The 25,609-nt window shown below is 44.8% G+C and overlaps 3 protein-coding genes across 6 annotated transcripts in view; 1 reads left to right on the forward strand and 2 right to left on the reverse strand.

The window, feature by feature from the left end:
• The first annotated feature begins 2,565 nt into the window (after positions 1-2,565).
• On the forward strand, positions 2,566-4,011 carry LOC306777791 (DNA damage-inducible transcript 4-like protein). The gene is made up of 2 exons (XM_079269077.1): positions 2,566-2,808; positions 3,222-4,011. Exons 1-2 carry the CDS (start codon positions 2,634-2,636, stop codon positions 3,665-3,667), a joined length of 621 nt encoding a protein of 206 aa, XP_079125203.1. The 5' UTR covers positions 2,566-2,633; the 3' UTR covers positions 3,668-4,011.
• Positions 4,012-5,506: 1,495 nt separating this feature from the next.
• brd8b (bromodomain containing 8b) lies at positions 5,507-18,777 on the reverse strand. Of its 4 annotated transcripts, XR_013772005.1 has the most exons (20): positions 18,713-18,777; positions 17,793-17,889; positions 16,398-16,467; positions 16,214-16,263; positions 15,957-16,079; positions 15,791-15,868; positions 15,358-15,422; positions 14,744-14,922; positions 14,087-14,281; positions 13,729-13,822; positions 13,453-13,595; positions 12,712-13,150; positions 12,589-12,626; positions 12,307-12,506; positions 11,787-11,879; positions 11,033-11,101; positions 10,667-10,952; positions 7,543-7,587; positions 6,905-7,019; positions 5,507-6,698 (listed from the first exon to the last, which is right to left on the reverse strand). XR_013772005.1 is itself a non-coding variant. In XM_079269060.1 (19 exons), exons 1-19 carry the CDS (start codon positions 18,729-18,731, stop codon positions 6,960-6,962), a joined length of 2,343 nt encoding a protein of 780 aa, XP_079125186.1. In that variant the 5' UTR covers positions 18,732-18,777; the 3' UTR covers positions 5,507-6,959. The 4 variants fall into 4 exon arrangements, 2 of the variants coding, with proteins under 2 accessions (XP_079125186.1, XP_079125187.1); XR_013772006.1 differs by lacking the exon at positions 7,543-7,587 and having other exon boundaries at positions 18,713-18,776; XM_079269060.1 differs by having other exon boundaries at positions 5,507-7,019.
• Positions 18,778-19,659: 882 nt separating this feature from the next.
• The window catches only part of gpc4 (glypican 4), a 30,439-nt gene continuing 24,489 nt past the window's right edge, over positions 19,660-25,609 (reverse strand). Inside the window, exons 3-9 of the mRNA XM_079268874.1 lie at positions 25,099-25,496; positions 24,604-24,769; positions 24,136-24,266; positions 23,893-24,039; positions 23,665-23,789; positions 23,388-23,560; positions 19,660-23,284 (exon numbers count right to left, since the gene is read on the reverse strand). Of these exons, the coding sequence (XP_079125000.1) occupies positions 23,064-23,284; positions 23,388-23,560; positions 23,665-23,789; positions 23,893-24,039; positions 24,136-24,266; positions 24,604-24,769; positions 25,099-25,496 (1,361 nt within the window). The 3' untranslated portion in view covers positions 19,660-23,063. The remainder of the gene's footprint in view (positions 23,285-23,387; positions 23,561-23,664; positions 23,790-23,892; positions 24,040-24,135; positions 24,267-24,603; positions 24,770-25,098; positions 25,497-25,609) is intronic.

Here is a 25,609-nt window from a genome sequence, read left to right on the forward strand (position 1 = left end):
AACTAATTATTGTACTTGAAATCATCTTGTATATTTCCTCCACTGTTTAGTTTGAAGTTAGTTTCCGTGTAGTTTATCTTAGTTAAACATTTCAGGCAGACTAAAGGTTAAACTCCACCTGTGGAAGATTGCCTTCAGCTTCGGTATTGCTCCATCATTTTTCCTTCAGGCCTGAATCACATTATGGATAAAGAATATGTATGCTGGCACATTGTTTTATTGAATTATTCGTCATAGCAGGAGCCAGTAGTATAAGAAGATTTCCCGTCTGAGAGGTTGTTGTGGTTATCAACTTTTCCATGGCCAGATTAAATCATTTATCTTTTGCTCAGACCGCATCATGTATGACCTATATATGAGTCATCAGCTGGTAGATTTACATTGCAGCCTAAATGCCCATTCAATCGATCAGTAGTTTTCAACTGAACATTTTCACATCAATTATCAACAGTGGTCCTAGAAATACAATAACAATAAGCTGCTCTATTCAATGTAAATGCTCTGCATTCAAAATCTTACAAAAGTGAAAGTACGGACATTTTATCAGAAGAATACACTTTAGGTTTCAAAGGTAAAAACCTTCACTATGCAGAAAAAGGGAATATTGAGTGTTTTCTATTCATTACTTTACTATAATAAAGTCCTCATTATATATTAGCTTCAATTATTTCATCCTCTGACTCGATCTTTGGAGAATTGAAGAATTATCACAAAACACAGTTTGCTTAAAACCTTACAGCAAGTTGAGGTTACAGTCGAAGAACACAGTGAAAGGAAGAAGTTATTTATTTATAACTTTACTATAATATAGCATATACGAGTATCATATATCAGCCAATATTATTTGATCATCATTACATTACAGGTGCATTTAATGTGTAAGGGGGCTTTGTGACTGATCACATTGATTGAAGAAACTTTGTACAAAAACAATAAAGGTGGTGCAGTGAAGCAAAATGTGTTGATGTGAATTTAACAAAGAATGCAAAATAGACGTTTCAATAAAACTTTTGGAGAACTATCAGAATTAAAATTCTAACTATATTAAAGTATCGATTTCAAAAAAACATAGTATATAATGTCATCAGAATGTCAAAGTATGCCAAAGAAATGAATATCATTGTATTGTAAGTTATCATAAAGAGTTATATGAAATACGATGAAAGAGGACAATATAGTATGTTATAATACATGTCAATAGTATTTATACAAAATGTCACAGTATAGCACTCCAGGAAAATGTCATAAAAAATGTCATAGTATATTATGCCAAAATATGTCATAGTATATTTATGAAAAACTGATGGGAAACGTATGTTGTATTTCTAAAATATGCCATACAACTATAATCCAGTATGTTATAACTAATCTTGGGTCATAGTCGTGTTGTTTAGTATTAACATACTATCGTATTAACATAGTAATACTTTAACATGTCATAAAATGATAATATAACATGTCATAAAAAGGTCATAAAAATGATCTTAATAGCTATATCATAAAAAATGTCATACTTTACAACGACTTTTCCGTAAACAATACTGACTTTTTAAATTATTTTGATGTACGAAAGACTTTTGATTACTTCTTTCAACTTACTATTTTTTGACTTTATTATGTTTTTAACATACTATGTGACATTTCTATTCTTTTTATTTGTTACTTTTTTTGGCATATAACTTTTTACGACTTTGTTTCAACATGCTATAGGACTTTTTTACATTGAATTCCCCAAAAAGAGAAAAGCTGACAGCAAAAGCAGAGGCTTTAAACAAGACTGGACAGTCAGACTCTTCTCGTCATTCTTCTTACGGCTAGTTTAACACCAGCACATGTTCACATGTTCAGAGACTCATGTGGCGAATAATAAATGCGGCAATGTGAAGCTGCACTACGTGACAAAGAACTCGTTTGAACAAACCTACCCACTCACATCCCATCACATCTTCACAAATGAAGACAGACAAATGAACCGAAGAGCCCAATAAGATCAGAATCCGAACATGTTAATATCCTTCCCAACATGATGAGAGGATTAGAGCTGAAAGTGGTTTCAATAAGCACAGATATGCACATTTTTCAAAAGCGTTCTGTGATTTCATTTATTCTTGAATGCAGCCCTTATTTAGCTTGAAACGAGAGAAGAACATGTATTTATTATTAGAGTATTATTTATAATTCATCCAGTTCACTTTGAAAACTGACAGTAAATATTGTTGAGATATTATTGAATTGAACTTTCTTTATTTGATTTGACAGTCAGTCAGTTGTTGACGCCATACAGACCTTAATACAACTGTTGGCGACTTCTCTGTGCATTTGAATAGAATACCCTGTCGGCCGACTGTACTCTGACTTTTATTCGACACAGTTACTTTTTACGGGGGGTCGCTCATTGGATCCGCACCCAGACGCCGTTGCGATGCAATGGCCAGACATGTTGCGCGAGATCAGGAACCTTCTCGATTGAACCGGTCAGCCACGCCCACACGACTGATGCAACCCTCCGCTGCTCCGGTATAAAAGCTGCGCGCTCACCGCTCAGCGCTGCGATCGCTACAAAGTGAATACATGGAGAAGACACCGAGCAAACGTTTGGAGGAGACACCGGAGCTTAACGAACACACATCAGGATGGTCTATAGCGCTGCGCTGCTCGGTGGACACGGACTGCCCGTCGCGTCGGAGGAGGAAAGCGCCGTAGAGATGATCGGGAGGTATTTCCTCCAGCTCACGTCCCCGGACCGAGAGACGAGCTCAGCCCGGCGGGGGAGCGTCGAGAGCTGCGACAGGAGAGACAACTCGCCTTGTAAGTCATTGAACAAAAGTTGAACGTAGTTTTGTTAAAGATGCACAATTAGGCCTCTCGTGATAGAAAACCAGTCGAGATAAGTACCACAGTAACATAGTCGTAACCAATAATCCATTGGCTGGTCTTTCTGATGTAACAGTCTGTGGATGTAACTCATGCAGGTCTCTGATCAGCTGATAGGATGAGCTGTTGAAACGAACCTTCATTCTGATGACTCGTGTATTTTAGTGCAGTTTTGCAAGACATTAACACATGATTATGTAAATGTGTTGAGGATCAGATTCTTGCTGGAGTTGCGCTTCACTGTACTTTCATGTGACGTTTGTCACATGACTGGCAGCCCCTCTTATTTAAAAGATGCTGTGACTGAGACGGGCACGTCTTCTAACACCTCTGGTATCCGTCTACAGTTGCCAACATGGACGCTGGTTTGGAGCACGAAGAGCGGCTGCTGCAGCAAGACGTGACCCGACAGATCGAGCACTGCCTGACGGAGGCCAAAGCCTCCACCCTCCACTGCCAGATGTTGCTGCTGCCTCGCCAGATGACCGCCAGGGTGGGCCAGGACGTGGTGCGCTCCTCTGTCGGCGAGCCCTGCGGCCTCCGGGGCGCCTCCATCGAAGTCTACGTGGACGGCAAAGATGGCCCGACGTCTGCAGGGAGCATCCTGCTGGACCCAAGCGTCACCCCGACATTTGAGCTGTCTGTGATCTTCAAGGCGGACGGGGCCGGTGGCTGGCCCCCGCTCAAGCACATCTTCGATACCAACAAAGTGTTGAAGCTGAGACCGGAGTACCGGCTGGTGAAGAGGAAGCTCTACTCCTCAGCCAGCCCTGTCATCCACGACTTCAACTAGGACGTTAAGAATGTAAACCTGTTTCACCGTACCTCCGGTTGTTTTGTGACTTTTTTTTATTGTCAACGTTGTCAGGCAAAGGTTCGGCCTGGACTGCACTGGAGCTTTGCCGTGTCATACTTTGTAGCTAAAGAGTGGGATCGTTCGTTATTCGTGGGTGAACGTCTGACTTGGAGCAGGAGGTCGAGCGGCTTGTCTAGCTGATGAATACAGTGTTTTGCACAGAATGGATGAATGTGAAAAGTGTTCACTCTAAACATTAAAAGCTTCCTTCCAGGACTGGGCGGGTCTCGCTCCTGAATTGTGCTGTACTTTCTATATTTATGCAATTGTAAAAATAAATGTTTCACACCACTATGTCTCGGTCCTGTGCTTGCATTTGAAGTATACTTCTACACACTTTGTACACAGAGTATGCTAAGTGTACTGTGAAAACTCACTTCATACATATTCAAGACTCCTTCAATTCTGGGGCCGATACTTTGACTCACTCGCACGAGTCGAGGAAAACTATTACTGGTACTCACGGTCAATTTGTCCGATCACTTGCGACCAGTGGCGGCTGGTCAATAGAGGGCCATGGGGCCTGGCCCCACCATGAGCCACACAACAACAAAAAAATTATAATCATAAATTATACAAATTGTCAATATTTGTGTTTTTGAACTATGGAATGTACCCAGTAATGTGTGTAAAATATGATATCTGCGCAAAATATATGCTTTTCCTGCTCGTCCTCCGCCTGTGTGCTCGTCTGCTAGTCTGAGAACGCGCAGCTTGGGGGGCCTGATCGTTTTGGCAATATATGAAGCAGTTTAGCCAATTGCTGATTCAAGATATAAATGAGTGACATACAATTGAGCCAATCAGCGCCCTCAAATAGATTCAATGTGGGGCCAAAAAGATTTTTCCCCCCTAGCTGCACGTTCTCGTCAGGAGAAGTCTCTACAGGCGAGCACTACTCCTCCAAGACCCGTTTGAGAGGAGAACTTTGAGGAGATTCTGCAGCTAAAGAGCTGATATCAGATCAGCCTGACCTCACAATCAGACAGCAGACTCGCGGGAAAGGGAAGCAGTACATGCGGAGCTTCTGTACTAGCTGTACACCAGACAGGTTAGCTAGCTGGATGACGTCATGCTAATCATTTATTTAGCTTTTTAAAACAACGGGGACGGATCCAGCACGGACAGTTACAGGAGTGAGGGATGAGGAGGTAAGGAAACATGAGAACACCAGGGTAGGGAGTGAGGGATGAGGAGGTAAGGAAACATGAGAACACCAGGACACACATGAGAACTCTGTCAAGCTACATATTAGACAAAGTGAACGTCTTTTCTTCTACATAGCTGTCCACAGTCTCATCTGCTTAACTTGGTCATGGAGGCATCAACATGTAATAGAGATGTTAAATTAACAGTGAAAATTCATCATAGCTTCATTTAACATCAGTATTCATAATTACACTTCATGTTTACTTCTCCTGATCTTTACCTCCTATAACAAGGTCCATAGGGGCATCTCAATAAATGAACATGTTGTATTATATTATATAAGTGTTATTTACTGATTGTTTTCGTGTTGGAATAAATGTTAAATATTTAACTGCCAAGTAATAATGCGTGTTTGATACTTACATTTGTTTTTGCATGAAATCATACTGGGATGTTTGCTGAAATTGATAAGATGTTTGATGAATTGATAAGACCTAGAACATGTTCCACCAGCCGCCACTGCTTACGACACTGAATGCAGCTGACGGTAGGTTATGTAGGGATTAATACTTTAAGATAAACTCTAAAGTGAATATGCAACTCTTGTTTTAGATTTTGATCAAATCATCTTTATTTGACAAATGTACAACATAACACATGTATCAGCGACCCAAACACAAAACTCTACACGACCCACCTCACAGGTACAAAACTTGTTTTTCGTACTCTAGTCTAAGACACTTTACACAAACTAGTTTCTGACGCTATCTGTGTAGCGATGCATCAACACGATTTCAGCAACAAAGTCCACATCCTACGTTTCAGCCCATTAACACACGCCACGAAACACCCGCGGTTTTACGACACAGCCAACTATTTCACACAGAATACATTGTTTCATTTTGAGACACATTTTTGTGATCGCTACCTTCAAAAAGGCAGCTGTTGGTTTCCATTCTTTTTACAACAGCGTAACAAGAGCTGTGGCATTTGAGGTTAAGATAATTAATCACGTGAAAAACGTGTTGCCATACTGCTCCACTGGTTTTAAAATGCTTGTTGGTGCCTTCAAGGACACTCCGGCATTTGAAATTGTAAAGTCTGCTGGCAAACGGTGATCAGCATGTAAAATAATAATGATAATAATAATACATGTAAAACAAGCAATATATGCATCAATTAAACTTCCAGGTGAGCTAGATTGTATTCTGGACTTCGGAAAAACAAACTAAAGCGTATTACATTTTCAGATGCATGAGTGTACTTGAATGCAAAGAGTGTGAAACTGGCAATGGCAGACGCTCTCTCGCTGTAAAGACGTGCGATACATGTGAAGTGGATCTCACTTTAATGTTTCAGCAGTGATCACACACCAACATGCAGTACTAGCAGTTCTTCAGTCTGTGGACCTGTACATGATGACTCATGTGGCCATTCTGCTTCTTCTTGTTGCCATCCGGTATCGTTTCAGCCCACGCGGGCCGGGCACAGCTCGGTGCAGGTCACTCCAACAAACGGATCAGCCAATCAACGAGCGCCAACTCATCCACGACTCAGCGTGATCAGATCGGGCGAGTAGAGCTCCTCGTGTCCTTCATCATTTGATCCCAAACTAACTTTTGCTGGTGAACATGTTCTTTGTCTCTCGCTCTGCTCCATCTCAGCAGAGGGACGACTGGCCGCTGCTGGTGAAATGATCCGTGGGGAGAGTGGAGTGAACTCCCGATGGCGCTGCACGTCAACCAATCATATGAGGAGAAGGAGCTCTGTGCAGCTCTCTGACACACCGACAGACGTAACCGCCCACATAGGACCTCGTCTACGCCAAAGTACAGATGAATAAGTGTACACACACACACACACACACACACACACACACACACACACACACACACACACACACACACACACACACACACACACACACACACACACACACACACACACACACACACACACACACACACACACACACACACACACACACACTTCTCTTCAGAAAACAAGTGAGCATTCAGTATTCACCTCCACCTGCTCTGAGGGACTCTTTGTCTCTCAAAGTGTCTCGCGCTCTGAAATCTCATTTCTTCATTTTGAGGTCGGCCTCCATGGCACTACGGCGACCCCTAGTGCCTCCGTCCTGCAGCACAGAGACAGGCGAGGAGAATGAGGGGTGGGGGGGGGAAGAGAGAGAGAGAGAGAGACGGGGATAAGAACATTCACATAAGGATGCAAAGGTCAGGTGGACAGAGTGAAGGGAGGCCCAGCGTCAGGCCTCCTCACGCGCTTCAGCTCCGCACAACAAAAATAAACAAACAGCAAAGTCCACCTCGGAAGGCTTCCTCTCCAAATGAAGAACAGAAAAACAATAACATGATGACCAAAAAAAAAAGAACAAAGGAAGATTTCAAAATAAAAGAAGGAGAAAATAAATTCGAACATGCAAAGACACTGACAATCACACGTAAACAGAAAAACACAGGAAACCGGCATGGGCTCATTAACCGAAGGTCGACGGAAGCTTGGGTGATGAAAGCTTACGGGAGCCTGTGTGTGTGTGTGTGTGTGTGTGTGTGTGTGTGTGTGTGTGTTTGCTTTGAGACAAGCGTGTGCGTAGTGTGGCCTGGTTCTGGTGAAATCTGAGGGAGAACCTGAATACTTACAAAGAGAGAGAGAAGGAAAGCAGGAGAGGCCATTGGGACACTGTCCTGTAGGAGGACAAACATCGGAGTGAGAAAGAGAGAGAAAACACACACACACGTGCGTGAGAAAGCAAGTTTCATACAAGTCTGCGTCAAACAGGGAAGCGCAGCGAGGAAACAGCGCCCGTTCGACCACTGCGCACACACATACACATACATCTCTAATATGCAGACAGTAAAAAGTGAGATTGATAAACACAGACGTAGATAAACACACCTGAGACAATCAGGCAGGTATACAAGCAGGCAAGCACACTCCCGTACACACAAACACCATACAGCACATAACCATCACGGCCACGATGGGAAACATCACGACTTCCATTCCGTCCAAACACCTCCATGAACTACAGATGTTGTTGTTGACACTGTTGGGTTCATTCAAGCTCTAAAAAGGTTGGGACTGTCTCACTTCAACCAAACAACAGATTAAGATGTTTTCTGGTGGAACCTTGTTTAAATACATTCTGTTCAGTAAAAAAAAAGAAATTCACCCATAATTCTCAACTTCCTGAGAAAGTGTTGCAAATTCACAGATACTCCCCGTCTGGAACAAACGTTTCTAAATTCCATGATACTTCAAAAATGTGATGACCTACGAGAACGCTGTTAGACACACACACACAAGACTCCCACAGTCATAATCACACACACACACGCACACACACACACACACACACACACACACACACACACACACACACACACACACACACACACACACACACACACACACACACACACACACACACACACACACACACACACACACACACACACACACACACACACACACACACACACACACAGGGTGAGTCAGTGACGGGCAGATGCAGACAGACAGAAGTTAGTGAGGAGAGGTGCAGCCAGCACGCAGGACGTCAACACCAGGAGTTATTCTCAAGTGTCCCGTAGAGTCAACGATGTGTCAGTGATGTGAAATGCAAATACAATACATGTAATCAGTGCCCGGAGGGATCGGCATCACGGGCTCTGCTGAGTCACACTTGCATGACGCAGAGTGATCGTAGGCAACACGTTGATCAGTGAGGAAGGATTCAGTCACAGCAGTGAGCTGGTGTTTAGCTCATGTGTACGGGTCGCATGGATTCAGCAGACTGAAGTATATCGGTCAATGGAAGTTCAAAACAGAGAGCGAAACTGTTCCTCCTGTCATTTGAAGCAGTTGAAGTTCGTTTTATTCACATGAATAAATTGTCCCACATTGATGGACGGAGAGAACACACAGTGTCATCAGTGGTGGTCAACACTTAGGATCAAGAACACAGTCTCTCAATGATACAGCAAGACAGAGTGAGCCAACACAGACCAGAACAAAAGAAACAGAACCACACGGACTGAGTGGTCAACTCAACACATCTGTGACTTGATTCCACAACCACGGCAACACGTTACTCTATGAACAGAGTCTGTGTAACATATCCATCCACCCATTCATTCATCCATTCATTCATCCTTCCATCCATTCATCCATCCTTCCATTCATCCATCCATCCATTCATCCTTCCATCCATTCATCCTTCCAGCCATTCATCCATTCATCCATCCTTCCATTCATCCATCCATTCATCCATCCATCCATCCATTAATCCTTCCATCCATCCATTAATCATTCCATCCATCCATCCATTCATTCATTCATCCATTCTTCCAATCCATCCATTCTTCCATCCATTCATCCATTCTTCCATCCATTCATCCTTCCATCCATCCATCCATTCATTCATCCATCCATTCTTCCATCCATTCATCCTTCCATCCATTCATCCATCCTTCCATTCATCCATCCATCCATCCATTCATCCTTCCATCCATTCATCCTTCCAGCCATTCATCCATCCATTCATCCATTCATTCATTCATCCATCCATTAATCCTTCCATCCATCCATTAATCATTCCATCCATCCATCCATTCATTCATTCATCCATTCTTCCAAACCATCCATTCTTCCATCCATTCATCCATTCTTCCATCCATTCATCCTTCCATCCATCCATCCATCCATTCATTCATCCATTCATCCTTCCATCCATTCATCCATCCATCCATTCATCCATCCATCCTTCCATCCATTCATCCTTCCATTCATTCATTCATCCTTCCTTCCATCCATCCATTCATTCATTCATCCATCCTTCCATCCATTCATCCTTCCATCCATCCATTCATTCTTCCATCCATCCATCCATCCATCCATCCTTCATTCTTCCATCCATCCATCCATTCATTCTTCCATCCATCCATCCATCCATTCATCCATTCATCCTTCCATCCATCCATCCTTTCATCCATCTGCACAAACCACCTGTTTAGGAAATAGTAGCATGACTTGCTGGATGTTTACCTTTTCATACTGTACATTAATGTGTCTTCATACACACTTAAAACATATCAAACTCTAAAGCTGAACAATAATAAATGCTCAAAAGCTTGAGAAGCTACTTCATGAATAAAGCCTTCAGAACCAAAAAAGCCGGTTAGTTTCTACTAATAACTGTCCCGCGTCCGACCTCTCATCACCTGTAAGTAATGACATGATGAGAGCCACACAGGTGTTTTCAGTTACTCTGATTAGACCACTCAGGTTGAGTGGACAGTTTCCTGAGATCACTCCATATACCGGGGTTGTTCAGGGGGCCACATGTTCATCAAGCTGAGGGCCCGGGGACATTTCTCTGAGCTATTGACCCGCTCAATCTCTCGCTGGGCTAAAGAACCAACGCCTTTCTTCTCTTTGTGCTCATCTTTTTGTGTTCATTTGGTAGCATGTTTGACATACACTCCAGATAGAGCTGTGCTATCACCATGGGCACCTGGTTACCTGTTCAAATTGAGGGTTCTATGAAAACAAGAACAATATATAGTGAGAAGGTTTCGGAGCAGAATAAATAGAATAGCTCCCCCATAACCCAAAATGTCTTCCTGGCTCACTGTAGATATTTAGACAGTTTTGAACATTCACAGTGAAATGCTTTGAGTTGGAGTTTTATTGACTGCTTTGACGCTTTGCCAGACTTTTAAGGGAATCCTAACTCGTCCCCCAACAAGTCGCCCAACCCACCTTCTCAGCCGGCTCTCCTGGCTTACGGTTCCCCTCCCGGCCGCGGAGGCTCTTGGCGGAGATGGCGCTCTCCGAGGTCTGCATGATGAGCTGGGTGGCAAGGAACTGCTGGACGTGCTCCAGGACGTCGCGCTGCATCTCCAGCGCCATGTGGTACACGTCGTGGTCCGAGGAGTTGTACATGACGGCGTTCTGGAACATCAGCATGATGTCTCGCTGGAACTCGGCCGTGGTCCGGATCACGCCCGACTCGATGTTCTTCTTGATGGCCGACAGGTCCATGGGCCTGGAGCGGGGGGGAGTTATGAAACATTTAGCCAAAGGAATTTGATTAAAAAGAGCGAGTGAGTGTGAGTGTGTTCTTACCTGTGTACGATGCTATGGTAACCAGGCGCGATGTCATCTGACACGGGCTGCAGGAAGACGCTGGCATACCTGAGTAAAAAACTTTAACTGTTGGGGGAGATGTCTTTCTGCAGTGCTTTTGTTCCAGAAAATTAATTTTATCTCATTTTGTAGTCAAACCCCCATTTTAAGTTGGGCAAAAAGCACAACGCACAAAGAAGCAACAAAATGCTGAATAGACAACTCGTAGACGATGGAGTTCAGTCCAGAGCTAAACTTGTGTTCCTCTGTTATGTGCCGTGTCACAGATCTTTGGCTGCTATTGGATATTAGCCACGATTAACGTCAGCTTCTGTTGTACTTACGGGGAACAAATATCGGAAAACACACATAAATATTTGTTTATAGCATTCGGCCTGTAGCTACCATTGAAGACCCCATGCTTCATGGAATGTGGGAGTTTTGATGACTTTAGGAGGAGTTCACCTACGATTCATCACATGCACACAGTGGAGTTCTGTTGTTAGGCAAAAATATATGAATGCATTCAAAAAAAAGAAGACAAAATGCTTTAGTGGTGTTGCGGTTGCGCTGCAGGCACAGCACTCGTGGCCTGACTACTTTCTAAATCTGGAGGCAATTACAATCAGGACGGTTGTGTGACAACCTTAAAACACGTGGCACTAAAACTCTGAGATTGAGGTATTTCGTAAGTATTTTGGCCAACAAAGACTTTGATTCATTGCTGAAGTCGAGGCATTGCAAGAAGCTCCACCTGTGGTTGGCTGCGGCCCTCCACACCAGCATAATGGCTTTCTTCCAGATCTTCTGGGCCTGCACTGCCTCCTGGTCCTCACCGCATGTAGATCTGAACCAGAGAGAGAGAGAGAGAGCGAGAGAGGAAGAGAAGACAGAGGGGGAACCCAGGGAGGATTGGGAAGTGCACGGTGAAGGGAAACAAGAAGCAGAAGGGAAATCCCCAGTGGCAGAGAGGCAAGGGGAGACAAAAGTACGCACGGTTAGAATTTTCAATGTCAGCAGCCAGAGGCCGCGTAGCTCGGAGAAACGGAGCCCGAATGTGATTCAGAGGTCACGACGCCAACGCTCATGACAAATGCAAGCTAAGCTTTATCTGGTTTTGAATCAGCAAACCGCTTCGCTGCGGCAGAGGTTATCTTCGGACACGGCTCTGGAATTACACAAGCCACTTCCCCACCGAACATCACCCAGTGGATAGAAATGGCGACTATGACACAACCATCGCAGTCCTTTGGTGCGACCATGTGGACACCTACAGCTGGGAAGACGAGGCCGGGCTGCTGGCCAGCGAGTCCGCTGTGTAGTGCTGCGAGGGCGGGCCGTAACCGTCCTCACTCTCGCTGGCTGCCCGCTCCACCTCCGACAGATAGGGCCCCTCCCCCTCCCCGCAGTCCTCCTTCAGCTCCATCCCTTCTTCTGGGTAGCCCTCACTCCCCGCCTCCTCCTCCTTCACCTCCTGGATTCAAGAACACACACATTGGGTAAAATGACTGGGTTTGACAAAAGGGTGTGTGTGTGAGAGAGAGAGAGTGTGTTACCTTGGACTCTCTCCCGGACACAGAGCTGTCCTCAGAGTCTGTGGGACAGAAATGAGGAGAGGATTAGAAAAATATGAACACATCAGCAGAATGTCTGCATGCGTGGGACGTGACACCACCCACCCAGGCATGGCGGGTTGGGCTCCGGCTGGCTCCATTCCTCTCCTTCGCTCTTGACCGTCACCTCGGGGGCCTCCTTCCCTGCCGCCCCCTCCTCCGCAACCTCGCTTCCCGTTGCGCCGTCGTCAGAGGCGACAAAAGAGGTGACATCACTTCCCGTTACCTCGGGGCCGTCACAGTTTCCCTTGAGCTGCTGTTCTCTTTTGGTTTCTGCTTGATTCTGGGTCTCTATGCCGGCAGGAATCAGGGCCGACATTGCGACCACATCCTGAGGCTCCTGAGTGGGATCGGAGTCTTGGGCGGCGGGCGGCGGGTCCGAAGCCTTCAGCTCCTGGGTCTCCCAGGGGCCGGGGAGGGTGTGTCCCTCTGAGACGGCCTCTTCACACAGGGAGAGAGCCGCTTCCACTGCCGCCGCATCCAAGGCCTCAACAGAGTCGTCGACCTGGGATGAAGGAGGGGAGGACAGAGGCAGGAAGGATTGAAGACTGAACTAGTACGCGGCCAATATGATCGAAAATGTTGCTTTTGTTACATAACGCCATACCTAGAGGTCTTTTTACGCACTCAGAATTACTGTGTATTCGGCGTCTCCTATAACTTCCATCACAGTTACTCACTTCAGTCGATCATACTCCCCAAGTAAGACGGATAAAAAAGGCTCTGATCATTGTCGTTCTTGCCTCTTTAATGGTGAATGAGACAAACTGATATGGAGACATATACTATGAGGAACACAGTATGTACCTTCTCCTCTATGATGGCAATGATGTCTCCCACCGTCTCCAGGTCCAACTCGTCTCCCATGTAAGACACCGCTACGAGGTCCTCTTCTACCAACCCGGTCTCCTCAGCGAGCTCTGCCTTCACTACCGCTTCCGCTTCACCGTCTACAAACACAAGTTCTTCAATGAACAAATGGAAAGCAACGGTATATTTGTCTCCTCCCCTTTTCTTTCCTGATCCGAACCGCGACTCAAAAACCGTGAGGTTTGTGATGCGCTGCACCCCACAAACAGTTACCTGTGATGACCGCATGACCAGGTGGTAAGGCAGTGGCTGCGGTGGCTGTCTGAACTCCATTCGTGAGGCTTCCAGCAGAGTCTCCCTCCCCAACCTGACATCAATAAACAACACAGAAGTGTAAAGGGTTTCAATCCAGCATTGCTAGGACTATAGAACTATAAAATAAAGATATAATCGATGTTGGTATTAGAAGCTCGTCAAGCTTCACCAGTTTAAGTTCATAGTGGCATTCTGTAGATTGGTGTTCACAGTGTATATCTTTGAGGCGTTTATGATGCTTTGTATGATGTCTTATCATTTTGAATTCCTGGGCATTCTTGTACTTTTGGATGCGGTGATCTAATCTGGCTCTCACCAGGCGAGGGCTGGCCGAGATGAGGTTGCCCTTTTTCAGCAGTTCTGACAGGAGAGGGGAGGGCGGCGGCGTGGCCTTCTGGGTCAAGAGCCTCTTCTGCGGCGAATCGTCTACTTGAGCGGCCAGGCCTCCGTCTTTGGGCCCCGGCGGGCCCAGAGCATCCGACACTGGTAGGAACACTCCGACCCCCTGGGCCTGGCAGAGGCAGCAGAGAATCAGTGAGCTGCAGTATCTCAACCATCTCCTTCCAGGAGGAGCCGGCAGCACCAAAAACACCACAACGTGAGATGATCTCTTTCCGTTGACTAGCTGGAGATACAGATCGGCACTTTAGTGCCGTCTGTAGTTCTGAAATAAATCTCAAAATAAAAACACATCGAGGACTTTTAATGTATGCAACAGCCTCTAAATCTATTAGTGACGCCTGAATTAAACTTCAGTGTGTCACCTGAAGTACAGTGACTGTGAAATTGCCCTTCATAATAAAACATTGTTGAAAAAAAAAAAGATGGCGGAGAGAAGGTGGAAATGTTTCAGCTGGATAAAGAAAACCTTATTTAACATATTTTTCTCTCTGTATCGGCAGTATTCTTGTTGTATCGCATCACCGCTACATGACTATAAGGCCAACACTGCTCTATTAGAGGATGTTCTTACAACTGGGTGGGTGGTGATGGTGGTGGTGGTGTCATCGGAGGCAACACCTCCTGTATCCATGGGCGTCGTGGGGACCAAAGAGTCAGCCAGAGAGTCCACGGTGGGGGAGCTGGCACCCAGAGGCGAACGCACCGTTACGCTGGGCAGACGCTTGGGTGTGTTTTTCATCGCCTGACGAGCTGTGATGGACGGAGACGATCAGGAAGAGAGAATTAATCGATTTTATTTCCTTTCTTCTTCTTCAAGGAATCAGAGAACTGAAGAGAAATGCATCATGTAAACGCTCGGTCAGGTCAAGCACGTCAGAGAAACAAAGTAAAAAAAACAAAAGTATTCAAGTAGTTTCAGATTTGTTGTATATAAACTCTACACAGTATAACAAAGTCATAAAACCACACCACACTGCAATTACAATGAAGTTTATCTCGGCAAAATAGAAGATGACATTGTAAATACTACTGCTAGCACTGTGTTTTGATGCAACTCTGTATCGCGGCATGCCAGGTCATGCGAGGGGAGTGTGTGGCGACACCTACCACAGAGATAACAGAGACGTTCTCTGCAAATTCTCACATGAGCCGAGATATTTTGATTTCAGTGCAGACTGAACCTACCTTGGTATGCTGTTTCTGTGGCTTTCTTCTTCTGGTCCGCCTCCTCCTCAGCCTGCTTCTTCTTTCTGGAGGTTGGAAAATCACAGTTTAACAGTCTGAGAAGATGGTATATAAGGGGGGGGGGGGGGGGGGACAGATGCCGAGTCACAAGCTGCCATCTACAATGTAGTATGTGATGTGTAGCATGTGCACATGCTATAGCAGCATTCAGGCCACCTACAGCTAAGAAGTTAAGGGCATGTTCTCTGGCAAATGTCTGTCATGGTGGTGTTGAATGAAAAGTCGGTGGATCATCAAAGATATTAAAGTCCAACAGAAACTGAATAGCATTTTATTTGTAACTGTTTTTCTACAGCATGCATATCGTGCTCTGTTTATCTCATGTTCGCGTCTGTTTTTTTTAATCAAACAGAAGAACTGATAAGAGTCTCACAGTGTGATCTCCGCCCACAGCTCCTTCAGCTGGGAGTCCATGTGACCCGTCTGTATCAGATCCACCTTCTTCAACTTCCTGTCAGGACAGAAAGCACGGACAGGTTAAAGACCACGGCTCGCAATCAAATGCATGTTAAGATATTTGATTTGAAGTGTGTATGTACCTGTACTGCTCTTGTGTGTCTCGCAGTAGTTTTTTCAGTTCCTCTATCCTCTCTGTGGTTAGCCGACGCACGATGACATCTTCAATGGTTTCGACCACCTCGCCCTTCTCACCACGCTTACGCCTGGAGTGTAGGACGGCATAAGCACTTTAAGTCAACTCACTCAATAGTTAACCTGTGTTAACAAACAAAAGTGACAACACACGATCATAATTCTGCATATAGGTGTTTGGCTATGTCTGTGTTAGAATACTGACTTGGGTGCTTCTGTGGCCTCCAGCAGCTCGGAGTATTGTGAGGCACAGTGCTGGGGAACGGAGAGAACGCTTGTTATCCTGAGGCACATTTTGGCCACAGCCTGAGTAGAACTCGGCAAAGTTATCAGCTCAGAAGACAAAAGGGGGAAACTATTTGTAGGTTTGTACTTTGTAGATTTCTCACCTTCTGTGAGAACCAGTCAGGTGGACGGCCAGGCTCTGAGAAAGGCTTGATGGCTCTACTTACAGACACCCTGGAAGACGGAGAGACATTCCTCAGAATAAACACACATGTTGAGAAAACAATCGGAAAATACATTCATGTGGAAACTGAAGAAATGCATTCAAATTGGGAATAAATGAAGACAAGTGAAATCCAGGGTATTGTAGGGGAAAAAAGTACATATACATACCGGTGGTATATATGTAAGTTGCCCAAGTCTGACCCCTAGTGGTGAGACTTGAGACTAAAAGCTTTTGCCCCATGTCCTCAAAGATGGACATAACCAGATAATTATGGCAGCTAATATGCTACTTCAAATCCAAGTGTGTACAGACATGAATGAATACTTGGGTGCTTCTAGAATACTTTTCATATACAATATAATAATCTGCTGTAGCTGCCCAGCATATGGACGGTCTAATACAACAGACAGACATCTTTATTATTTATTATTAAGATTTTATTTGTACAGGGACAGTTCACATTAATCGACAGCACACATTAATAAAAACATGACTGTAAATGTGACAGTGTTAGCTAAAAAAGCTAATTTTCAACCGTTGTCCCTGGGCACGGTGTTAGAAGCCGCTAAAAACATTTAAACATTTAAAAACTGTTTAAAAAGACAACAACACAAAAACAAGCAAACAGAGCTGTGCAATACAATCCTGCAGACACAGGATCAAACATGACAGACAAGCAGGCAGGCAGACAGACAGATAGACAGACAGACAGACAGGCAGACAGGCAGACAGGCAGACAGGCAGACAGGCAGACAGGCAGACAGGCAGGCTACATACGGACATGGCAGGCATGAGACTGTTAGTGCTGACACACCTGGTTGTTAATGAGCCAGGCTTTGAGGTTGTGTGTGAAGAACCTGTATGTGGTGCTCTGTCTTATGTGTGATGGGAGAGTGTTCCAGGTGACGGAAGCTGTGACAGAGTATGATAGCTGGCTGAACTTGCTTCTCCTGCCTGGGACCACTAGGTCCCCGCGAGCTGTTGCTCTGGTTAGTCTGCTATTGGTCTTTTGTGTTATGAAAGTGCTCAACGGGGGAGGTGCAAGGCCATTAAGAATTTTAAAGGTTAAGCAGCTGTTATGGAATTTGACAAGACTATCCCAACACAGAAGATGGTATTTGGGCAAGATGTTGCAAATGTGGTAGTGTCTGGGCTTGATGTCAAGTACCTTGATAGCCTGCTTATAGACGGACTGTAGGGGCTTCAGGGTTGTGTTGTGAGTGTGTGACCAGGTGGTTAGACAGTAAGTGATCTGCCTGTGTTCTGATGGCCGGTCCCATTTGTGAATAACAAAAGCAGATGAATAAATATATTGAGCAGGTTTTTTTCTTACCAGTTCTGGTCGCCACTCCTCATAACAGAGGAGGCCAGGCACAGTTTCTCCCTGACGGACCAGGGCTCCGTTGGTCCCACATTCAGTATCTTGTGTTCTGTGAAACACGTACAAATATACAGTGAAGTCATAACACGTCCAGGTATGTGGCCTGTTACTAGCTAACATAAATGCTTTATGTCAGCGCACAAACAATGAGCAACTAAAGTCCACATAGCAGTAACATTATTCTCTGTCAGAGTTGGTAAAACAAGCTGTCTCTCATGTCAGTCTACGTTAACAAACTGTCATCTCAGGTAACTTAACGTTATGCGTTTTGTTTTTATTCCGGGGGGGGGGGGATTTGTTTACGGTAACGTTAGCACACACCAGTTACGATACAATTACGGTCTTTATCCTCCATACAACTTAATTACCCTACTGTCTGTGATGTGTTAATGATACAAACATAAAACATATGACAATCAGCAGCAACAGCGCTGGTGAGCCTTGTAGTCGTGTAGGTTTTTATTTGTATTGTTTGTCAAAGTTCGCTAGCTAGCTACTGTCAGCTAGATTGTTTATAGTAATTTGCTAGCTTGCATCGTATTTAGAGGATGCTTCTAATACTGTAGCACTTCGTATTTTTCGTACAAGTACGGGGGCTTTAATGCAACAGCTACAAGTAACTAAGCCATGGTTCTGCAGACAATACCATACACTTAAGCTAGCGTTTGCTACAAATTTAACCAGTAACGTTAGCAGCAGTGTTAATTACGGGGGACACATTCACGAGACACACACGGCAACACGGCGTAACGGTTTATTTCATGCAACGACCCTACCTGCTTCGACCAAACTAAATGAACTATAATGGCTGGCGTGTGTTTGCTGATATATTTGTTATGAAAATAGAGAAAGATTTATAAAATATTACTCACTGCCGATACCGCTCGCCATTTCTTTTGTGACAAGGCCGTGAGCACAACTTCCGCCGGACAGGTTTCAGTGGTACACGAATGTTACGGTAAAAAAAGACAAAAATACTCAGAATGCAGCTGCAGTCAGTAGAAGGACATATAAAAGTGCTTGTTTAGGTTACGTTTCGAAAAAGCAGGACTTTTTTATATTTCAAGCCTAGTCAGGAAAAGGTTGATATGTTTCTAGTGTATGTTATGATAGTAGGCCTACCTATTAGGTAATATCTCATAATAGCTGCTGTGTCTCCCCTGAGTTAAATGGGAGTAAAAAAACAGACCACATCTAAACCAGAAGTGTCACACAGACAGATGCTTAATGTGTCTTGCAAAACAATGAACAAAGAGAAAAGTGTGAGTTGGTGTTGTGAGCAGGGCTGTCAGGATTGTTTGGACATACTGAGGTGAGGAGTGGAAGTTCCCCATTGCAACTCCACCCCATTTATACTTTTTTTGGGCTGATACCAAAGAAAAAAAGTGAATTCTTCTGATGTATTTTTGTCCACATTCTCTTTATGTATTTAAATTGACAGATCCTATTTCATATGAATGTTATCTCTCGAAGCGATTGGTCTGAAAGTTGTCTCAACAGGCTCTCTACATTGTAAGGAATACAATTCTGGTGGTGACGTACAGACTCGTTTTTAATTTTTATGATTTTATTTAATTTCCTGTTTTGCTTTAGCTAAAAACACTTACATTTAGATATAGTGAGTCTAATACATATCAGAATCAACTTAAAGCAATGTGTATTTATAGAACAGACATCTCCATAAATCATTTAAATCCCTAAATGTCCATAACAATACATTGGACACGACCTTTGTCTTGGTTGTGATTTGTTGATCACTATTGGGCCTTCAGCATCTGTGGTAATCCCACCGCTGGATGAGGATGAAAATAACTACTGAATTTGTTGTTCAAGGTTCACAGTTTTATTGTTATTTTACAACACATTAGTAGCCCCCTCCATGCTAAACACACAGACAATGTATAAGATATTCAAATATTGGATTTAGAATAAAATATAAACAATAAAATAGAATTAACTATATCAAAGTTTTACGAAAGGAAGAAATAAAAAGGGACCCTAAATTATATTTAAGAGGAATATATACAATATGAGGATCACAAACAAAGTGTGCCTGTATCACTATTACTTGAGGCACTGAGGTAGAGAGACAGCCACACTGGACACATTGCATAGAGTGAAAGAATAGGGAGCAGCTGAAGTGGACTTCTGTTTCACCCGAGTGATGATCGGGACACAGCCGATGACCTAAAGTGAACATTCATTGATTGTTGAAAGGCTTACTGTATTTTTCTCAGAAGCAGACTTAAAACATCAGCTTCGTTTAGACTCCAGTTTAAAAATGCATCACGTATGGACACGATTGTGACTCAGTTCAAACTGTCAATCAAGAGTGATGATAAAATGAGACCAATCACAACCGTTTAAATATTGGCAGTCTTTATTTCAACAAGACTAAGAAATGTTTAATATACATTTTCTCTTACAATTTAACATCTGTCTCATCTTGTTTTTTTCCATAACATTTAGGAGATACTCTGACAAGTAAAAATCTGATGTGCTGTTATGGCCTCTTTTAGAGACATCTAAACCGGCTGCTCTTTATTTACACTGTATTTTTTTATTTATTTTTTATTCTTCTCAGTCTCTCCTCAGAAAACGAGTCCTTTTTCTGTTCTTGTGGGCCAAAAGGCTGATGGAAGGGTTTTCAACACCTGTCCAACTCAACTCGACTGAAGTTGCTCCGTGGATCAAATGAACAACATCCAAGCAGCCGGGGTCATCTCCCCGCCGGCTGGAAAATGCTGCTGCCCCGGCCCGCAAGCACAGACATTTACTATCATCATCATAATCACCCAAAAACGTTTCCTCACACTCTCAGAAAGTTGGGTTTTCTTCACACTCGACACATTTCTTCCACATGACGCGAACACGTGCACAAGCCCTGATAGAAATGTTGGTGGAACACAAAAAACAAAAGAAACAATCAGGGGAACTGAATTGGACCGATCGCACGCGGAGCTGACGCCGGATCAAGCTGCTGAAGCACCGCGTCGTTGTTTTTAAATGAAAAGCGTCAGGATTTTATGTGGGTTGCTTTGTCGTTCCTTTAAAGTCAGATTCTAAATATCGATTTCGTTGATTTGGAAGTCTGTTTGGTAAAATCACTTTTTTTTGGAAGAACATTTCATGTAAGCTTACAATCAACCTGTCAATTTCAAAGCCGAACAAGAGGCACAAAGGTTGTGTCCAGTAATTACCAACTGGGTCAGACCTGCAGACGAATGTGAAACAAAATGCATATTCAAATCTGATCAATTACGGTACTCTGAATTACTGTCACCTACGTTTTGCATGTGGAAACATTTTGAGCGCTGTATCTCGGACCATCTATGTTGGTTCTAAACGCATGTTTACAAGGACGTTAGAATACATGCATAAGTTACTGTACAATAGCTACATGATGCAGCGTCATTTTAGAGATGAAACGGCCGGCTAATGTAACTCACAGACCCGGTTAGAACATTAGAAGATATAGAAATCCTTATGCTGTGCTGGTCAGCTGGTAACAATATACTCCAACACCCTACAGGGAATCAGAGCACATAACAGATACAAATCATCAACCATCAACATCTATATCCTTTTTTTTCTTCTTCTTATACCTCAAGAAGTTGCTAATAATGTACCACGGTAAACAGAGAAGAAGAATAGATCAGGCACCATACATTGCATTCCTTTTGGGAGCACTTGTGACTAAACTTCAACATTCCACCTCCAGCTGAAATGATGAGAACGTGAGAACGAGGGCAGGCAGATCAAATGGTCCAGAGTTCCTTTACAGCGACACCCGCCGGTCAGGAGGCACAAGTGTGTGTTATGGGACGGGGGACGTGGGCAAAAAAATAATAAAAAAGCACAAAAAAATAAAAAAAAACTGTTCACACTGGCCAAAAATGCCCCCCCGATATCTGTGCACATTGTCCTCTTCCACCAGCTAAACTAGCAGTAAAATCCACTGTAGTACCTAATATATATCTTCATACCAAAAATAGCTAAACATTACAACACCTCTTCGACATAAAACCCTGTATTAAAATAATCTTTTTCTTGATTTCATTTGATCAAAGCACTGTCTTTTGTTCCTCCTCTCGCTTTATGAACGTACGCGTCGCCACCTTCTCTTCTCAAACGAGTGAGACTGTATCGAGTCAGATCCTCTGTGCCGACCTGAGCTGACAGTACCACACAAAAGGCCATTCGGGACTCGTCAGCTCTGCCTTCTTTAGGGTTAATGCCGGGGGGGTCCTTCTCCGTCCACACTCCATCAGACCCGTTCAACTCAACATCACCAGATTGCATCGACTGTGAGAGCATGCGTGAGGTACGACCTTTACTTTTGAACTGTTCGCGCTGAGGAAGTAAAATAAAAAAATGGATTTAGGAAATAAAAATGAAAAAAAAAAAGAAGCTAGGTTGTGATAATGCTCATAGCAGACATACAATATGCACATTTGGGCTCGCAGAGCGCCCAAAAGCTCTTCTAAAGGACGATTCCATCGCCAGGTCGAACGTAAATACCTGTGCTGTAACTTCTCTCGCTGTATTTCCAAGAGATGAGAAGATGTTTAGCGTCTCTCCGAAGCGAAAAAAAAAGCTCAGACTGTGCCCCCCCCCCCATCAACAGCTAACTCCCTAATGTCTGTCTGGCTGATGTACGCAAAATGTATAAATGCACAGACGCAAACATTCACAGCGCGTGCACTCAAACGATTGTTAACATTCATAACAACAATCTCTGAACAACGGAAAGAAGGAACATCCTCAGAAACATGAAGATGTGTCGCACCACAGGCACTCGCTGTTCAGCCAAACATCTGGGCAACTGTTTCGAGATCAGATGGCGTTCGCCAAAGAAGGCACAAAAATGTATTATGAGATTAAACTGCCAAAATAAGACAATTGTATGACGTTTGTGTTGCTGCGAGCAGAACCACAGTGGAGCTCCAGCAGAGCCGTGAGGAGTAAAGGCTGATCTGGGGGGAAAAAAGGTGGATTTCTTGGGAAGAAAAATTGTATTCCTGTACACTGATGTCCTTAAAAACATACAAATAATTAAAAGTGAAGTTATTGTAATATTAAGAAGAGTCTTCCCCCCCCCCCTCCCCCCAAATGGCAGACAGTCCAAGGTCCTGAAGGCAGTCTTTTTAAAGTCTCTCTGACAGTCGTCTCCTTCGCTCCGTCATTCCGGGTCGTTCTCTTCTTCTTCTTGCCCAGCCAGTTTTATCTCAAGTGGGGGGCGAGCAGGGCCAGGGCCAGGCCGCAGAGCGCCAGCGCCATGCTTCCCTTCGAGGCGACCCCCCCGCCTGACGGAGGTAAGCTCTTCACCACCTGATCGACGACGGGTTTGTCGGGGTTCGGCGGGGTGGAGAAGTAGATGTCCGTGTCGCAGGGCGGAGAGTCGCAGCCGCTGCCGCTCTCCTCCCCTCCGCTGCTGTCCTCGTCTAGAATAATAATAAGAAGAAGAAGACGACACGAGCGGTCAGATGTGTTCAACTCGATTATGATGTCATGAAGAAAGTCGTAACGAGCGTCAACCATCCTCACCGTTATCGATGGAGATGTCGTTGCCGCTGTGTGCAGCTTTGAGCCAGCTCGTCATTTCCTTCAAAGCCGCAATCTGACTGCGAATCACGATGTCTGGCTTCGTTATGTCCACGTCCACGTCCGGGTTCGACACCTGATTGGCCAGGCCGTTGCCAATGACAACTGACTCGTACCTATGTGGAGTGAGAATCAATATGAGCCAAGATGTTAGATTATTTTACGACACTTTAAAAGCAGTGAAGTGTAGATTGTGTGTGTGTGTGTGTGTCTATTTTACCTGCTTTTTGCGGTTCCGTTCCAGCAGTCGTCCCCAGGTGCGATCCTCTCACCTGCACAAACGGTCTCTGGCAACGTGGACCAGAACTTTTTTGCATGTTTCAGCTTCTTCTTCACATCGTTTGTCTGCATTGGAAAAAACAAACAAAACAATAAACGTCAAACTCAAAAGACTGAAAAGCGAAGCAGCAGGAGTGCGGTTGTGCTCTGGGTTTGTCCTCGTCCTTACCAATCGATCTAAACTCGTGCCGGCAGCGGTGGTGGGTCGAGCATCGGGGCTGTAAGGGCGGAAGCGTCCGTTGAAGGCTGTATCTTTGATGGAGCGCGTGGAACGGAAGGCCGTGCTCGCTTTGGGCTGCCCGCACCCTTGGAAAACCTGTCAGAAATCAACAAGTATCCAGTGAACTTAATGGAATGGAGATCTTCATGTTCTTGACTTTCTGAATTTGAAATACTGTGAAATGATACTGACTTTCTGCGACACTTGCATGCTGTTCTCCTGCATGTTCATGATGGCGTCTGAAATCTTCACGTCGATGGGATCCATGACGGACTCAAAGTTAAAGGGACCTTCGAGCCTATCTGCTAGACTGAGCATGGCGTCTGAAAACCAGAATGCAAGAACATAAAGTTAACAAGAGAACAGTACATGGAATCATTGAGGAATCAGATTTATTTAAATGTTACAAAGAAACTGCCACTAGGGGGAAGCACATGCCCAAGAGGAGACGGTGAACCAGTGAACCTGGAGCCCTCAGACCACGGCAGAGTAAAGCTGCTGCACAGCGAGGAGGCGGCAGAAACCGGACGCCTCCGCAGACAGTAGCAGTGTCGGCAACGGACGCGTTTAATGGCGGTATAGAAACCAGGAAACGTCTTTTGTCACGCGAGTCGTTTTAAAAGAACATTGATGCAGGGTCTCTCTCTCTCTCTCTCTCACCGAGGAAGTTGTTCCACTCGGTGTCCAGGTCGGCCTGGTTGGCCAGACACCCACGCAGCACATTGAGACAGTAGTTCTGGCAGGGCTTCAGGGCCACCTGGCCCGAGCAGTAGGGACAGTACAACATCTTCATGGCCGCTCGCACACAGCTGGGCGACGCACTGACCTGGAGGAGGCAGAGAGGAAGGAGGGGGGCAGTTAGCAGACTGTTATTATTTCACCACAGCAGAACACTCGTCCACATACTTGGACTGGAGAAAAAAACATAACCATTCAATTTAAAAGCCAACTCCACAAACTCATCATTAATGCATCGCTGCAGTGGAAAAACATGGCGTACCAGAAGAGTCAACGTGGCTTATACGTTATCAGAGACGCTGTAACGGAGCCGCCGACAGCTTTTACAAGAAAGATATGATCACAGGAGGGAGGGATGGACAGAGCTTTCTGGAAAAAACTCTTTTTATCAAGGCTTCACAGGCACCGCTCACTTACCGTGGAAACTTTATTGACCACCTCCGGCATGAGCGTCAGGCCGCGCACGAAGGTGCGCGCGGCGACGAAGGCCCGCGTCAGCTGGATGCGGAGCTTGCGCGGCACGTCGCCGAAGGGCTGCAGCTGCTCCGTGTGCCGGCTGACGCAGTCCATGTAGGCGTCGCTGAACTCGTACTGCACGTTGACCAGCCGGAACATCCTCTCCAGGAGGTCGGCCCAGAAGTCCGACAGCATGGAGTCCAGGTTGACGGCGGCGCTGCCGGACACGTAGTACCGCGTCAGGGCCTCGAAGAAGTTCTTGAACAGCTCCGCGTTCTGCACGTACATCATCCCGTATGTTCGCACGAACATGTTGTGCAGCGAGACCTCGGCGTTTTTCAGAAGCTCACGGAAAAACTCTGAGGGGGGAGAAAGACAACGAGGAAGCGGAAGAGGAGGGGATTAGTTTGATGACTAAATGCTGAGGCTGCCAGAGAGACGGAACAAACTATTTGACATTGTTAACGTTTCA

Source organism: Melanostigma gelatinosum, assembly GCF_949748355.1.
Source record: "Melanostigma gelatinosum genome assembly, chromosome: 5".
NCBI lineage: Eukaryota > Metazoa > Chordata > Actinopteri > Perciformes > Zoarcidae > Melanostigma > Melanostigma gelatinosum.

Bases quoted from the DNA above. Each gene is read 5' to 3' on its own strand.
- LOC306777791 (XM_079269077.1), top strand. From the start codon at position 2,634: ATGGTCTATAGCGCTGCGCTGCTCGGTGGACACGGACTGCCCGTCGCG. The intron at 2,809-3,221 runs GTAAGTCATTGA...ATCCGTCTACAG, and splicing joins CAGGAGAGACAACTCGCCTT to TTGCCAACATGGACGCTGGT.
- brd8b (XM_079269060.1), bottom strand. The intron at 16,264-16,397 runs GTGAGAAATCTA...TCCGTTCCCCAG, and splicing joins CTGACTGGTTCTCACAGAAG to CACTGTGCCTCACAATACTC. The intron at 12,507-12,588 runs GTAACACACTCT...TCTTGAATCCAG, and splicing joins TGTCCGGGAGAGAGTCCAAG to GAGGTGAAGGAGGAGGAGGC.